Source organism: Labeo rohita, chromosome 3 (genome assembly GCF_022985175.1).
Source record: "Labeo rohita strain BAU-BD-2019 chromosome 3, IGBB_LRoh.1.0, whole genome shotgun sequence".
In the NCBI taxonomy this organism is placed as follows: domain Eukaryota; kingdom Metazoa; phylum Chordata; class Actinopteri; order Cypriniformes; family Cyprinidae; genus Labeo; species Labeo rohita.
In genome coordinates, this window is record NC_066871.1 from 34,215,050 (window position 1) to 34,232,128 (window position 17,079).

The 17,079-nt window shown below is 41.4% G+C and overlaps 1 protein-coding gene across 1 annotated transcript; it reads left to right on the top strand.

Annotated features, from left to right (window-relative positions):
• The first annotated feature begins 344 nt into the window (after positions 1-344).
• On the top strand, positions 345-11,744 carry nptx1l (neuronal pentraxin 1 like). Its single transcript, XM_051105498.1, has 5 exons — positions 345-872; positions 1,403-1,610; positions 7,443-7,687; positions 7,869-8,048; positions 10,493-11,744. Exons 1-5 carry the CDS (start codon positions 432-434, stop codon positions 10,712-10,714), a joined length of 1,296 nt encoding a protein of 431 aa, XP_050961455.1. The 5' UTR covers positions 345-431; the 3' UTR covers positions 10,715-11,744.
• The last annotated feature ends 5,335 nt before the right edge of the window (positions 11,745-17,079 follow it).

Consider the following 17,079-nt stretch of genomic DNA (forward strand, 5'->3'; position numbering starts at 1 on the left):
TCATCTTTTGTACTTGTAATAAACATAATTTCAACAATGTTTTACCATGAAGCATAAGCCTATATATCGCCTAAGCTTATTAAACTTATTTGTCTCCAAATTATAAAATAACTCATACATTTTTTCCCACAAAGACGAAAATCTCCCAATGATTGTGTGGAATTAATCGCGCTTTAGAAAACCAAAAAAATCCGTCCGCTGGGGTCAAAACTAGTTTTATTGACTTGCTGGATGTTTTTTTCTGTTTTAATATCCAGGGGCGGGAGATCATGATCAGGCGCGTGATGCAGCTCACCGCCGCAGACGCGCGTGCTATATAAAGCCCGAGCGCACCACAACCAGATTACAACCAGCACAAGCTGTCAGACAGAGAGAAAGAGCGCAGCCGAAATCACTTGTCCAGAAGAAGAGACTTCGGAAACAAACACGCGATGGAGGCTGGAGCGAGAGGGATGCACTGGAAACTTTTAATACTTTCTTGTCTTTTGGTGGACGGGATGAGCCAGGACTTTGGACAGACCCAGTTCATTTGCACGTCCGTACCCAAGGATATGGACATATGCGCCGCTACACTGCAGAACAGCGTTCCCGGGGAGGATCTCAAGAGCACGGTCATGCAGCTGAGAGAGACGGTGCTGCAACAAAAGGAAACAATCATGAACCAGAAGGAAACCATCAGGGAACTGACTTCCAAACTGACGAGGTGCGAAAGTCAGAGCGCGTCCGAGCCCGGAGACGCGAGGGTCGGCGGACGACGGAAGGAAATGGGCACTAAGAACACAATGGGAGATGTGTCGAGGGGTCCGACGGACACACTGGCTCAACTCTCACGGACTTTACAGTCACTCAAGCAGAGGCTGGAAAACCTGGAGGTACAGTAGCGTTTTTTTCCATGTCGAACACGGTGGATTTATTTGAGAACACAGTGTTGCGATTCTCACAACTTTAATTCGTATTTTAGAATACACCAGTTCTATTTTAAATAAAGCGGTGCTAAATGATGGCGCTCAATCCTCTTTTAAAAGACGCATTACCTGAGACTGTTGACAGTAAGCCGTGGATTAAATTAAAATAAATAAATAAGTAATGAAACACATTTTTTGCGAATCTTCCACACCATGGATTTGGCCGTTCTTAAACACTAAAGGTGTTGGCGTATTTTCTGTTAATAAACATCATAACGCACTTGATTTGTATGCATGTAATAAAACGTAACAACAAACAAACAAACAAACAAAAGATAACAATATGTTACTGTTAACAAAAAAAAAAAAAAAAAAAAAAAAAAAAAGTGAGATTGATAAAATATTAACTTTACATGTAACTTAAATTCTTAAAGCTTCTTAAACAGTGGCCGTGGCATTTATTATGTAAACTTAAACCAAACGTTTTTCTTTCGTAGCAATTTAGCCGGAATAACAACTCCGTCCAGGCGAACAGCTTGAAGGATCTTCTGCAGACCAAAATCGACGACCTGGAGAAGCAGGTCCTGTCCCGTGTGAACGGTTTGGAGGAAGGAAAGCCCGGGCTGCGCAATGAGAGCGAACAGCGCGGGCGCGTCGAGTCCACTCTCACCTCACTGCACCAGAGAATAACCGATCTAGAGAAAGGTAACTATTCGCATTTCTGCTCCACCTATCATATATGTCGTGTAGATGTAGCGGTCGCTTTCCTGTGACCTGTTTTTCTACGTGGAAAATATTCTCGGAGGTGCCAGCTTGGATAATAAATTGCCGTCGTAGTGTCGCTGCTGTGTCGCAGGAGAGGAGGGGGTCCACAGAGCTGCATTGCTTTGCATATCCAATTCCACCCAACCAGCTTTATAGCATGATTTACAGATGGAAACCAGAGAGTTTTTGCAAGCTCATGAGTTTTGTGAATTTTCATTCATGTGAATCACGTTTTTCTCACTCATTAAAATGCATAATGGCCCACAGCCTTTTACAATCTAAAAGGCATAAATGGCATAGGGATTTTTAGCATTTACTTACCATCATTTCATTCCAAAGAAGTAAGATTTACTTTCTTCTGTGAAGAACAAAGATACTTTGCAGAATGTCTGAGTTGCGTTTTTCCATCCTAACAGATGTGTATGGCAATTTACATCCTTAAGCTCCAAAATGCACAAATAATTGCTCTCACTCAAATGAAGCCATGTTATGAACATTACAATTTAAGGTATTTTCTGCAAATGATCTGTAGCTCACAAACATCAATGTGCTTTCAATGATTAATTGATCAAAGCAATAAAAATAGTTAAGTATAGAAAATATAGAACTAAATATGAAATGAGGCAAAGTCAGATTGAGCTGCACGGAAAAGTGCACAACCCAAGAGCATTTTAGATTAAGCGTTTCCAAGAAGTTAATGAACATGTAGTTTTATACGGCCAAGTCGCTATGTCAGCTTGTGTCAAATCGCTTGTGCTAGTTAATGCTATAAAGCATTTGCCCCAGTGCGTACAGTACATTTTGTGCATTTTATTGATATTATTATTGGCAAATGTTATAAATTCAAAGTCTTTTAAGTATTTTAATTCCATTTTAGATAAAAGCTTATAGATCATACTATAGATCAACTTATAAGGGTTTATTTGCAAAAACAGATATCTCTGTTTTTAACAATTTTCAAAAATCATGTTTTTTCATTGCGTATTCCAATCAATCTCAATCAAACTGCAGTTGAGTTAATTTAATATGAAGTAAAACTAACTAACACACATATATATATATATATATATATATATATATATATATATATATATATATAAAGCTATATTTGTTACGAATCTAGTCGGTGAGCTGCAGACCGCTCACCACCAGACGTCGCTCTCGCCTTTTTGTCACGCACGGACTGTCACACTACACCCCGGACTACACTCCCCATCAGCCATTGCACTTCACCCCCGTCCAATCAGAGACAGTATAAATACCCCGGTCTTCCTGTCACTCTTCGCCGAGTATCGAATTGTGTTCATCATTCATACAAAGCGTTTTTCCTTGTTAGTCTGTGTCTAGTTTCCTTGTTTTTGTCCATTCGGAACTCTCGCCTGTCTGACCACTCTTTTGCCTAGCCCTTTACGGATTTCGTTCGCCGCTGTATCGACCCTCGCCTGCTATATGGACTATTCTTCACCTTGCTGTCCAAATACCTGTTTGCCGTTGTTTGACCCTGCCTGCCTGACCATGTCTATGTCACGTCCCTTCAATAAAAGTATGCAGATGGATCCGCTCGTCTCTCGTCTCGTTCCCACTGTGACAGAATACTCGGCCACAAAAGAATCCAGCAGCTTTTCACCCGGACATTCGGCAGATATGGACTTTGACTTCACTCTCTTCAGGATCAAACAGGGACAACGTTCACTCAACCAGTACATCCGTGAGTTCTTAGCCCTAGCTAACTATTCTACTCTCCCGGACTGCACCATAATTGAGATCTTTTGTGATGGCGTGAATGAGCCGTTAAAAGCAAGGCTGAGACGCGAGGGTCCGCGCTCTTCGCTAGTGGCTTTCATGAACTTTGCGTTTATGTGTGTGGGCTCGCCGTGTACTGTGGGAGTCGCGGAGGAGGAACGCGACAACGCGGACATGGTAGCCGCGAACCCCTCTCGCAGATTGGCGGTCACGCCGGATCGCGACCCCACAAATACGTTTGCCGCCTGGATCGCCCGTGAAATGGCGGCCGTGCAGGAGCGCGCTCAAGCAATGGCGGCGACAGCGGTGCCCGTTCACAAGATGGCGGCAGCGCCGGCGCGCGCTCACAAGATGGCGGCGACGGCGGAGTCTGTTCACAAGATGGCGGCGGAAACAGAGCTCCGTCACGTCACAGCTGCCATACCAGAGCTAGATGGAGTTACAGCTGCATTTCCTGAGTCAAGTCAAGCTTCCAAGTCAGGTCAAGTTGCAGCTGTACGTCCTGAGTTAAGTCAAGTTCCCAAGTCAAGTCAAGTTGCAGCTGTGTTTCCTGTGTCAAGTCAAGTCAGAGCCATCGCACCTATCTCAAGTCACGTTACAGCCATCTTTCCTGAGCCAAGTACAGTCAAGATGGCTGCCACGCCAGAGCCACTGCACAGGTTGGCCGCCGTCTCCAAGCCACTCCTCAAGATGGCCGTCATCCCAGAGCCGGTTCACAAGATGGCCGCCATCCCCAAATCTGTTCACAAGATGGCAGCCCTCCCACAGCCCGCTCACATGATGGCCCACGTGCTGGACTCACCTCTAATAGCTGTATGGGCAGCCAAGATGGAGCTCCGTCACGTTACAGCTGCTGTTCCTGCAAAAACAAGTCAGGACACCGCTTCATTTCCAGTGTCAAGTCAAGCGTCTCCCAGGCCAAACCAAGCTAAGGCTGCTCTTCCAGAGCCAAGTCAAATTGCAGGTGCATCTTCTGAGTCAAGTCAAGCTCCAGCTGCCACTCCAAGGTCAAGTCAGGCCTCCAAGTCCGGTCAAGCCTTTAAATCCGATCAAGCTTCCAAGTCTGGCCCAGCAACAGGGTCAGGTCAAGACACAGTCGCTGTTCTCCACGAGTCAAGCCAATACACTGCTGTTCTCTACGAGTCAAGCCAACACACTGCTGTTCCTCACGAGTCACGCCAAGTCACAGCTGTGCACCACGAGTTCAGCCAGGAGCCGAGCCAAGTTACTGCTGTTGTTCCAGAGCCAAGTCACGTTACAGCTGTCATTCCCGAACTAAGTCACGTTACAGCTGTCGTTCCTGAAACAAGCCAGGCCAAAGCTGATCTTCATGAGCCAAGCCAGGTCACAGCAGATCTTCGTGAGTCAAGTCCAGTTTCCAAGTCCTGTTTTAATGCAGCTTCAGCCTCCAGTCAAGCTTCAGCCTCCAACCAAGCTTCCGAGTCAGGCCAAGCCAATACTGTGATTCCAGAGTCAAGCAAGTTCACTGCTGCTGCTTCAGAGTCCAGTCAATCCTCCAAGTCACGCAACGTCAGGGCTGTCGTTTCTGAGTCGAGTAAGGTCTCAACCGACATTCCCGAGTCAAGTAAGGTCACAGCTGGTCTCCGTGAACCACGTCAAGTCACAACTGAGCTTCATAAACCTAGTCTTGTCTCGCTCACCCACCCAGAGCCAGGTCTTGTCTCGTCAGACCGCTCCGAGCCTAGTCACGTTTCATCAGACCGCCCAGAGCCCGGTCACGTCTCGTCTGACCACCCAGAGCCTTACCAGGCCTCGTTCGACGGCCCAGAGTCAAGTCATGCCCCGTCCGACTACCCCAAGTCAAGCCACATCTCGTTTGACCTCCCAAGACCACGACCTATCGGGATAGCCAGTGCATTGGGCCCACCACAACCTCCCGCTGCTGCTCTACCTTTAATGGCGATTGCCATCTGGTGTGTGTGGGCTGCACACTGTGCCCCTGAGGCCACGCCTGCTCATAAGTCAGCCCCTGAGGTCGCGTCTGCTCACAAGCCAGCTCCAGAGGCCACGTCTGCTCACAAGTCAGCTCCTGAGGCCACGTCTGCTCACAAGCCTGCTTCTGAGGTCACGTCTGCTCACAAGCCAGCTCCAGAGGCCACGACAGCTCACAAGTCTCCTCCAGAGCTCCCGTCTGGTCACAAGCCTGCTCCAGAGCTCCCGTCTGGTCACAGGCCTGCTCCAGAGCTCCCCTCGGTCGGAGAAGCCGCGCCAATACCTCCTGAGGTGTCAGCTTCGGCTGTAGATCCTCCCTTGGAGGTGGCGTCCCCTTACAAGCTCTCTGCTTCTCCCCCTATTCTGTCTGCCTCCTCTGTCCCTGCTTTCCCCAGGTCCCAGACCGTGACGCGGCCTCCTGCTCCGCCCCGGAGGGCCGCTGCGCCTCCTGCTCCGCCCCCGGAGGGCCGCTGCGCCTCCTGTTCTGCCCCGGAGGGCCGCTGCGCTCCTGCTCCGCCCCGGAGGGCTGCTGCGCTCCTGTTCTGCCCCGGAGGGCTGCTGCGCCTCCTGTTCCGCCTTCTGTTCCGCCCTGGAGGGCTGCAGCACCTTCTCCCCCTATTCTGTCTGCCTACTCTGTCCCTGCTCTCCCCAGGTCCCAGACCGTGACGCGGATTCCGGCTCCGCCCTGGAGGGCTCTAGCGTCGCCTGCTCTGCCTCCGGCTCCGCCCTGGAGGGCTTCTGCTCTGCCCCGGAGGGTTCCTGCTCCGCCTCCGGCTCTGCCCCGGAGGGCTCCTACTACGCCTCCGGCTCCGCCCTGGAGGGCTCCTGCGCTTCGTGCTCTGCCTCCGGCTCCGCCCTGGAGGGCTTCTGCTCTGCCCCGGAGGGCTCCTGCTCCGCCTCCGGCTCTGCCCCGGAGGGCTCCTACTACGCCTCCGGCTCCGCCCTGGAGGGCTCCGGCGCCTCATGCCCTGCCTCCGGCTCCACCCTGGAGGGCTTCTGTGCCTCCTGCTCCGCTTCCAGCTGCACCGGGTGGGCTCCTGCTCTGCCGGTCCTGTCTCAATCACCGGGTCCTCCGCAGGGACCTGGTCCTCCAGCCCTTGCCCTGTCTCGCTCCCGCCCCACCACTCCCATGGACTGTTGTTCTGTTGGAGCGTCTGGAAGCCGCTCTGGGGGGGGGGCTATGTTACGAATCTAGTCGGTGAGCTGCAGACCGCTCACCACCAGACGTCGCTCTCGCCTTTTTGTCACGCACGGACTGTCACACTACACCCCGGACTACACTCCCCATCAGCCATTGCACTTCACCCCCGTCCAATCAGAGACAGTATAAATACCCCGGTCTTCCTGTCACTCTTCGCCGAGTATCGAATTGTGTTCATCATTCATACAAAGCGTTTTTCCTTGTTAGTCTGTGTCTAGTTTCCTTGTTTTTGTCCATTCGGAACTCTCGCCTGTCTGACCACTCTTTTGCCTAGCCCTTTACGGATTTCGTTCGCCGCTGTATCGACCCTCGCCTGCTATATGGACTATTCTTCACCTTGCTGTCCAAATACCTGTTTGCCGTTGTTTGACCCTGCCTGCCTGACCATGTCTATGTCACGTCCCTTCAATAAAAGTATGCAGATGGATCCGCTCGTCTCTCGTCTCGTTCCCACTGTGACAATATTACACAATTGAATCTTTGTTTGAACTATTTCTCTACCTCGGTAATGATGCCCATTGATTGCGGCTTTTACTTCTTGTTACTTGTTGCGAGTATCAAACACAAGGGTAGAAATAAATGAGAGGAGGGAGGCTCCCATGTGGGATGACAGCACTAGAGTGCTTGTCTTTCCCCAGGAAAAAAGAACCAAATAAATCAATAAATGTTTTTTATTCCCTAGAAATATACTTTAAACACACATGATGCCTTCTATCTGGCTTTCATTGTAATGTATGGACAAATTTGTGGACAGCAATAAAAAAATTACTAATTTTGTATAGAGATTTTATATACTGTACATATTTGTCTACTAGACTAGAATCAGATGACTGATTATTTAAATGTATTCATGTATTTTATTTTTTTAATAACAGGCCAAAAGGAAAACAGACCACTGGATAAATTTCAGCTCACGTTCCCTCTGAGGACCAACTACATGTATGCGAAAGTCAAGAAGAGTCTCCCGGAGATGTACGCCTTCACCGTGTGCATGTGGCTCAAGTCCAATGCCTCTCCAGGAGTGGGAACGCCTTTCTCCTACGCAGTCCCAGGACAGGCTAATGAGCTGGTTCTTATTGAGTGGGGAAACAATCCAATGGAAATGCTCATCAATGACAAGGTACATCCCCACTGAACAATACTGAGATAAATATGAATTGTCATTTGAGAAAATTAGAAATGCATGGTTTTTCTTCACATTTAAATTCATAATTTCCTTTGTGTTTCTTTAAAGAAGACATACAGAGAGACAGATCTTTAGGTTTTTTCTTTTTTTTTTTTTTTGGTCTCTTTCGATGTAGGTTGCCAAGCTGCCTTTCCTAATCAACGATGGGAAATGGCATCACATTTGTATCACATGGACCACTCGAGATGGAGTGTGGGAAGCTTACCAGGATGGTGTAATGAGAGGAAATGGGGACAGTCTTGCCCCATACCATCCAATCAAGCCACAAGGAGTATTGATTCTGGGACAAGAGCAGGTATGCCTCCTCTGTTTAACCTTAATTCACTCATCAATACGGCAAAGTATGGCGTGATAGTTTAGGGTGTTACACAACGATGATTTAATGAAGAGTGAAGAATACACAATGGCTCTGTTCCAAAACATAGTGAACTGTGCCCACATAGCTGTATTTTAAGGCATTGTAGGCTTTCTATCAAGCATAGGCTGGTCCAAAAGAAGCGTAAACACCCACCTAGTTTTGGCTACACTGAAAGGCAGCATTGCATGTATTCTTTTCAGATAAGGCAATGCCATAATGCACTGCAGCTAGGTGTGTGCAATATCGCCAAAAATGGAATCTCAATAACGATAACTGAACAATATTGCGCTGGTCCCTTGGCTGGTTTATGTAACACACTAAAACCACCAGTAGATAGCAACAAGTCCCTGTCTTAATAAGTGAGTCACTGAATCATTAATTCAAACAATTCATTCAGAATGGCTGATTCATTTAGAAATGAAGCAAGTAACTACCTTAACAACTGGATCGTTCACTCATTGACTCAAATGATTCATTCAAAAACAAACTGATTCAGGAATGAAACACTGCAGTGCTGCTATGAGACACACAAAAGCCCTTCAGCTTTTTGTTTTCATTGCCGAAACTGAAACAAATAGAGTACTCTATCTAAAATGTAACTTACTTAATATATCACTAAATAATTTTAGTTTGTTGAACTGTTTGATAAAATCAATGTCACATTTGCGATGTTCATGCGCTGATATTCAGGAAAAGGCACTTTTGCTTGTCTGATATTACTGAAATTTTATAAACAATTCTGGGTGGATTACTTACAAATTGTAGTGTGTTACTGATTACAGATTACATGATGAAAATTGTAGTTAGTAACGCAATCTAAGTTACTCATTTTACGTAATGTATTCTGACTACTTTTTAGGTTACGTTTTACCTAACTTATTTCAAACTTACTTACCATTGAATATCAATAATACATTTCAGAATTATTTGTTTCATACATTCTCTGTAAAAATAAATAAATAAATAATAATAATAATAATAATAATACATGAATAAATAAATTAATAAAAAATTTAATTTGGGGGGAAAACACAACACTGTAAAAAATAGTTTCAACTTAAAATAATGTGTTACCCCGCTGAATATTTTAGTTGAGTAAACTAAAAATCTTAAGTCAGTGCTAACAAATTATTTTAATACATTATTTTAATTGTAATACAATTATTTTACTTTTAAAACAAACTAATTATTTATTTATATATTAATATATATACATATGGTGTTGTGCTTTACCCCTAAATTTACAAATTTACAATTACGGAATATGACATTGTGACTATTCCATATTGTGAATACGGTCAAAGCTGACAGACAGTAGGATTTCCAGAAGGGAAACTTTAAAAGAGAAAAAAAGAAGAATAAGGGAGAGTCAAGAAATTATAAATAATTTACTGCCATTGTGTGAATAATATGCAATCATGTAATCCATAAAAAAGTAACTGTAATCTGATTATGAGCATTTTATATTGCAATATAATCTAATTACAAGTACTTAAGTACTTGGAATCTGATTACCTAATCCAGATTACATGTAATTAGGAACTACCCAGCACTATTTATAAAAATAAAACACAAAAATCCGCACAATTTGCTTTTGTACCTTGAATAATTGGAGCATTCTAATTGAATGCAGTAAATGCTTTTGGACTCTAAAGATGTGTTTGTGTTTGTTGTTTGCATATAGTCATACATACTTGGTAATGTTAGCTTGCATCATTAAAACAGCAATTACAATATTATTTTACACTGTAAATATTGTAACTATTCAGCTTTTTGGTACTAGAACTCAATAGAAATCAATTGTTAGCGCAAGGGCTAATTTCCAAAATTTGGAGTTTTCACTTGTGAGATTGCATTTTAGTTAGGCTGCTGCTCTATGGTGTGGTCACATTAGCGAAATTTCTGTGAAAATGCTTCGATTTCTATTGTCAATAGTGTAGCGATATATGAAGCAAAGTCACTTTCCAACCAGACAGCTTTCTGCTAGTGAACATACTGGATCTGCAAAGGAAAATCTTTTGCCCTCATGCGATCATGTTGATTCCCATTGATTTCACCCATGAAAAATCGCAGAACAATGACAAAGGACAATGATGTCTCTGCACCTCTTAGAGCAACTAAAGATTTAGGAACAGAGCCAATTAGTAGAAGATAGCATTGAAAACAGTCCATTATAAAACACTCTATAAAACAACCGGTAGACAAGATTTTGGCCCATTTGAAATGCAGAGACCTTCAAAGACGCCTGTAGGGATGAAACGCACATATGAATCATTTATGGGCAGATTAGCTTCAAAGGTTAACAGGGACCAATCATATGTCTTTGAAGGCATTCGGCGTTTATTTTATCAGCATCTCAAATAAATGTTATCCACCTGCAGGATACTCTCGGCGGAGGATTTGATGCTACTCAAGCGTTTGTCGGTGACATGGCCAATTTCAACATCTGGGACCGAAAGCTGTCCGTGGGAGAGATTTACAACCTGGCCACATGCAGCAGCAAAGCACAAGTGGGGAATGTCTTCTCTTGGTTGGAAACCAGCATTGAGATCTACGGAGGAGCTTCGAAATGGACATTTGAGGCCTGTCGCCAACTGAACTAAAAGAGCACAGAAATCTCCCAGCCAATGAGAGATATGAGTTTCCAGGTGTCTGTTACCAAATCATTCATCCCTTAAAGAATATTTTCAAACAAGAACGCACATAGACATCAAAGTCAACTGGAATTTTCTAGATATTTCAATATTTCCTGTCTCGTAACACTTAAAATAATCACGTTTTTGTCATTTGTTGCTGGATCTTGAAGGCAAATGCTGGTGTTGGTCTTAGTTTGAAGGCACCGTGGTTATGCTCTTCTCTGGTTGTCTGTTGGGCAAGCAACGCCTTACTGGAAAACCACTTAACACGATACGGCTCAGACGTCCATCTTTACAGCCTGGATCATTTGAACAGGAAGCCATGTAGTCTCGCAGTAAATTTCTGAACCACTTAGGTTACTGTTCCCCATCAGGATTATTAGATAGATCTACCCACTGCCTGGGATACTCACTGTGAACTCCGGATGTAGAATGTAAAACAAGCAAAGCTGAGTGTGTTCTTTTCTTTTTTTTCATGCTTTTGTTCTGTCTTATCACCTCCTGCTTCAAGCATTTTTGTTTGTTCTTTTTTTGTTGTTGTTGGTGTGTCTGTGTATGTGTGTGTGGGTTTGTAAAATAACTTGATAATTGCCAACATATTTCAAGCCTGGGTGCCTTGGGCTGTTGAAAAGATCAGATCTCGACACATTTGTCATTATTTGCAGTGTACTTCTATTTATCTATTTCTTTCCTTGTGTAACTACTGAAAGTTTATGTTGATTACACCTCGTAACAATTCAAATGCGAGATTAGGCTGATAATTCAAAGTTGTTTTAATTGTGGCGTGTTCGGCAGGTGTTCGTATTTTTCAAGGAATGTTACGTGTACAGAAAACAGCATGAACATCTAAATGCTGCAACAGCATCAATGAAAAACTGCTTTTATTAGCTCATTTTGGGTTGAGATTTTATACTGTATTGTTATATGCTAAAAGCATGGCAGCACTGAAAGATGAAAAAGGTCTAAATTTTGTAATAAAATTGTTATATCAAAAATAGCAAGTGTGATAGTGCCTTTAAATGACTGATTTGCAATGAACAAATGCATGTTTCGTAATAATGAGTACACACAATACATTCTGAGGGTTAAACTAGGGCTGCCCACTAATAGTCGACTAACCGTTAGTCGACGAGAAGAAGCTTGGTTGACCACAATTTTATTAGTCGCTTAGTCGCAGAAAAAAAAAATTCCAAAGGAAGTCACAAAATCCATGACGGACAGATCGTTCACGCTGGTTTATGTGGTAATACAGTACATCGTGCAAGACATCCACATGCACACCTATCATTCAACGACCTCAAATATGGCTTTTCTTTTGAAAAATGTATGTAGTATCAGCTTTACATGGCAGCTCAATGTAATGTTAACCTGCGCTATTGAAGTGTCTGTGTGTAGTGTGGAAGCTGAGTAGTAGCGCACTTATTGCATGACAGATGGAGGTGCCATTGCGGTCACTTGTTCTTAAAACACTTTTTAATTTGTGGTCATATAGATAAGATTAATACATCTTTCAAATCTGTAAAGACTATAAGTTTATTTGTGTGCTTTCTACCCAGGGTTGCCAGATTTTCACAACAAAATTTCTCCTCAAAACTAGCCCAATCACATTTCAAGGGGGGTTGCCCAGTAAAAATCATAATTGTAAAATACTATTTTTTTTGGAGGGGTTCCCCCGCTACAGTTAGCATTCCAGGGGCTAAATATGTTATTGGGGTCGTTTTAACCCACGGACATGAAAAACAACTGTATTAACAACAGTGTTAAACTATCCCAATTCCACAGGAAAACCTCAGACTTGGCAACACTGTTTCTGCCATCTCGGTCTTCGAAACTTTGAAACTCAGTGTATACTTGCCTTACAGACATTAAAAATACATATAGAGAGAGTGAAATGTCTTCTTTTAAATGAACCAATTCAAATAGAAAACAAATATTCTCAGATTTTCAGAATCACTATTGCATGATGATGAGTAAGTGTTGCTTATGTAAAGGAGAAGTCCACTTACAGAACAAAGATTCACATATAATGTACTCGCCCCCTTGTTGTTCAAAACGTTCATGTCTTTCTTTCTTCAGCTGTAAAGAAATTATGTTTTTTGAGGGAAATATTTCAGAATTTTTCTCCATAAAATGGATTGATATGGTTGCCCCGATTTTAATCTTCCAAAATGCATTTGAAGCCGCATTTAAACTGCATTTTGGAAGTTCAAAATCAGGGCGCCATATCAGTCCATTATATGGAGAAAAAATCCTGAAAAGTTTCTCTCAAAAAATATAATTTCTTTACGGCTGAAGAAAGAAAGACATGAACATCTTGGATGACAAGGGGCTGAGTACATTATCTGTAAATTTTTGTTCTGGAAGTGGACTTCTCTTTTAATCTCTTAAGCAGAAAACAAAGAAAGCATTAGTTTATCAATAAATTATTAAAACGTTAATGCAGTCTTCATGCTTTTTCTTTGACACGTTCATAATTATTAAATCTGCCAGTGCACTGTGGCAAGCTTTTTTTTTTCTTTTGCCTATTTATTTGTCCATGAAGACAATTAAAATCTCATTATTATGATTTACACGGTTTAATAATAAACATGCGACTAATAGTCGACTAATGTTTAAAATGAACAACTACTAGCTGACTAAAAAAATCTTTAGTCGAGGGCAGCCCTAGAAAAAAAAACATACTACTTTTTAAAAGTTTAGGTTCAATAAGATCAAATTTGATCAAAAGTGACAGTAAAACATTTGATACCAAAATTAAAACTTTATCTTTATATTCATCAGACATGGTTTCCACAATTATATTAAGGTTTGCAACTGTTTTTAACATTGATAATAAGAAATGTTTCTTGAGCAGCAAATCAGCATATAAGAATGTTTTCTGAAGGATCAAATGACCACCAATATTTATCACAGGAATTAATTACGTTTTAACATATTAAAGTAGAAAAGAGTTATTTGGATTGTAATAATATCTTACAATATTGTTTTATTGTAATTTTGATCAAATATATGTAGCCTCTTTGACTTTGAAACTAACTTTCCAATTTCTCCAAACTTTGGTAGATTTTTTTTATACCAGTAGCCAAACTTTTCAATACTGGCATAATCTCTGATCTACTTTGCATTCTAGTCAAGAACAGCTCACTTGAAAAGCAAAAGACCATCTGACCAACATGTAAAGCAGCTACCCACCCTAATGAAAAGTTATGTACCACAACTCTTAAAAAGTTACATGGTAGACAATCTGATTCTATCAAGTTTTCTTTGGTTTCGTGCTAAATATGCATCAGACAGCCAGTAAAAGAACTGTGTGCAGTTTGTAGGAGTATAGTCTCTAAGGCTAGGAGACTACTTTACCGGTAACATTTGATTTTCCAGAACTTTCGCTACATTTGTCCAGCAATCTATGACTCAGTGCAAGCGCTTCTGGCTACACAAACTTGATATCATTCATTGCTGCATTCTGAAATGTGTCAGAATACAATTCATAACGAAATGCAAGAAGCACTGCTGCTTCTTACAATTCAATTTAAACCAGGTATTGTGTTACGGTTTCTCATAAAGTTTCCAGACAACTGGGGAAAAACAAACTTTTAAAAGCAGTTGTTGCTTAGTTATTTTTGGACCCTGGATGCCACTTCTGCAGACATTAGTTTAAACTGGCTGCTTTCTGCAGAACAGCCAAACATTTTGTCGCAGACCTAAGAAATTACGTCACAACACTGTATCAACTCAGTAGTAATGAGAACACTGTCAACCTCTTCATTTAGTGCTTTTAGTGTTCCAGAACATACACATACTACCTATCAAATGTTTAAAATTACACACATATTCATGTTTTTGAGAGAAACTGATTGCATTACATGGATTGAAATACATTTCCAGACTTTACTAATGTTGCAAATCAGTATTACTGCTGATCCAGAAACCAATCTTCTGTTTGCAACACATTGTAGTGCCAACACAAGTTTAATTCTGTTATTTATTGCAATTTTAATTTATTCATTGTAAAATGACGGTAATCCTATGCATACGTTTATCAAAAACTGAAGATTTTATACAAAAGAGTCCATTACGTCTTTGAGAATAGATGTAAAATTCTAAAGAGGACTCAGAACTGCTCAAGCAGAGACATACAGCAGAATAAAAGATGTCACGGATGCTGGACTTAAAGGAAATGAAAGCTGAAACTGGAAAATAAAATAAAAGATAAATGAGCAAAAGAACACAAGCACTGGATGGTGGGTGACTGACAAGAGTATTATGGACAAATGAGTTTGAGGGGTAAAACAGCAAATGAAAGGATTCTTGACGCCTTCTGTCAAGCATGAATGAAGTGTAATTGTATCGGGCTCCTTTGGTGCTGGTAAGCTGGGAGATTGATGCAGAGTGCAAGGAAAAAGAAAGGTTACCATTCTATTTCACAACATCATGCCGTTCCCTGTGGTCAGCGCTTGATTGGTTCAAATTTCATCATGTAGCAGTACGAAGATCCGAAGCATACTTCTGAGCTATGCAAAACCTATTTGGGGAAGAACCAGGGAGCCAGAGTACTGTCTTTGATGGACTAGCCTGCACTTTCGCCCGATTTAAACCACAGTGAGCCCCTGTGGGACACGCTTAAGTGTAAGGTCAGAGAAAAATGCCCTACAAGCTGGTCGCACCTCTGGGAAGTGCTAGAGAAGGCGTGGGTTGAAAATTTTCTCTCAAAACTCACAGCTAGAACATTTCTGAAAGCTGTAATATCTGCACAATGAAAATTCAAGGACTAGATCTATCTATCTATCTATCTATCTATCTATCTATCTATCTATCTATCTATGTGCCAGTTTCCATCTAAACATGAACATGTTAAGGTCATCCTAAACCTCCGAATGCTAATGCATATCATGCTACTCTAAATAGCATACAGCAAAGCCATTACTGGACATATTGTGTTTCCTCCACATAAATCTGAAATATACGCCCTTCCCCCAACATACACATATTCCAGCATCCGTCCTATTCACTAGTGTATTGCTCGGATAGATGTATCTTCACCTTGAGACGACCTCAAACCAGACCAGTACTGCCATGTGTGCTTCCTTCTAAGATTTGGTGCTTTAATCTATTCATAGCAAACCGACCCAAGCTTCCATATAGCAGCTACTGCACATCCAACTCAATCTCATGCAAAAACGCAACTAAAGCCCTATTCGGACGATAGGGTACAATGGGGCTAAAAGCACAGCCTAAGAAAAAATGTGCTTTCACTGCACGTGTATGATTGCAGAAAATAATATATGTGTTTGTATTGAACATTTATGAAGCAACAGTTTTTGTGCGAAAATAAATCATACAAGTCATTTATTTTGTTTAAAAATCCTATAAATGTATGAGGTGGCAAGTGGGGCCTTTTACCCCACACATTGGGTGAAAGGCTCACCAGCATGGGGTAAAAGGCACACAGTATTTATTTTATTTATTTATTTATTTATTTATTTATTTATTTATTTATTTATTTATTTTATAATGTCTATGTTAATACTTGTTCAAAACAATCACTTTATCAAAGTTCGTACTATTTTCTGCTTATTTTGATAATTAAAAATAATTATTTTTTGTTCTATAAATATACTGTCATTAAAATATGTTAACATAAAACATACATTTTAAAATGTAAAGATTCTGAAGGCATTGAATGAGCTCCCATAGTAATTTAATATAGATTTACAGTAGTAACAACAACTTGTATTTTATTATATGATATGATTAATAGCATGTTTTTTATATATATATATATATATATATATATATATGATGGTTTCATTATAAACATGGTGATTATCTCTAAGATGTACACCCAACATAATATTTAACATCTGAATCTAACAATGTCATGTCAACAAATGGAAAAGTCAGCCTTCTATCAGTTATCAGGTTAACTATTGTGCCTTTTAGCCCCAACAGCAGGGGCACTTTTTACCCCAAATACCATACTTTTACATATTCTTTCGTTATTTAAAAACTGCTGTTTTAATTATCTTAAACAAAACTGAAAATCATTAAGAAGACTTTTGTCTCAATATATATTTATATATTAATTTTAGCGATTTAGCGATTTGCTACTTAAAGGATTACTTCACCCCAAAATGATAATTTTGTCATTAATCACTTACCCCCATGTCATTCAAAACCCGTAAAAGCTTTTTGGTTCATATTCATATTTTTGGTGCATTCTGACAGCTTTCTCACCCTCCCATAGGCAGCAATTTAACTAACACGATCAACGTCCAGAAACGTAGCAAGGAGATCAGTAAAATAATCCATATGACATCTGGGGTTTAACCATA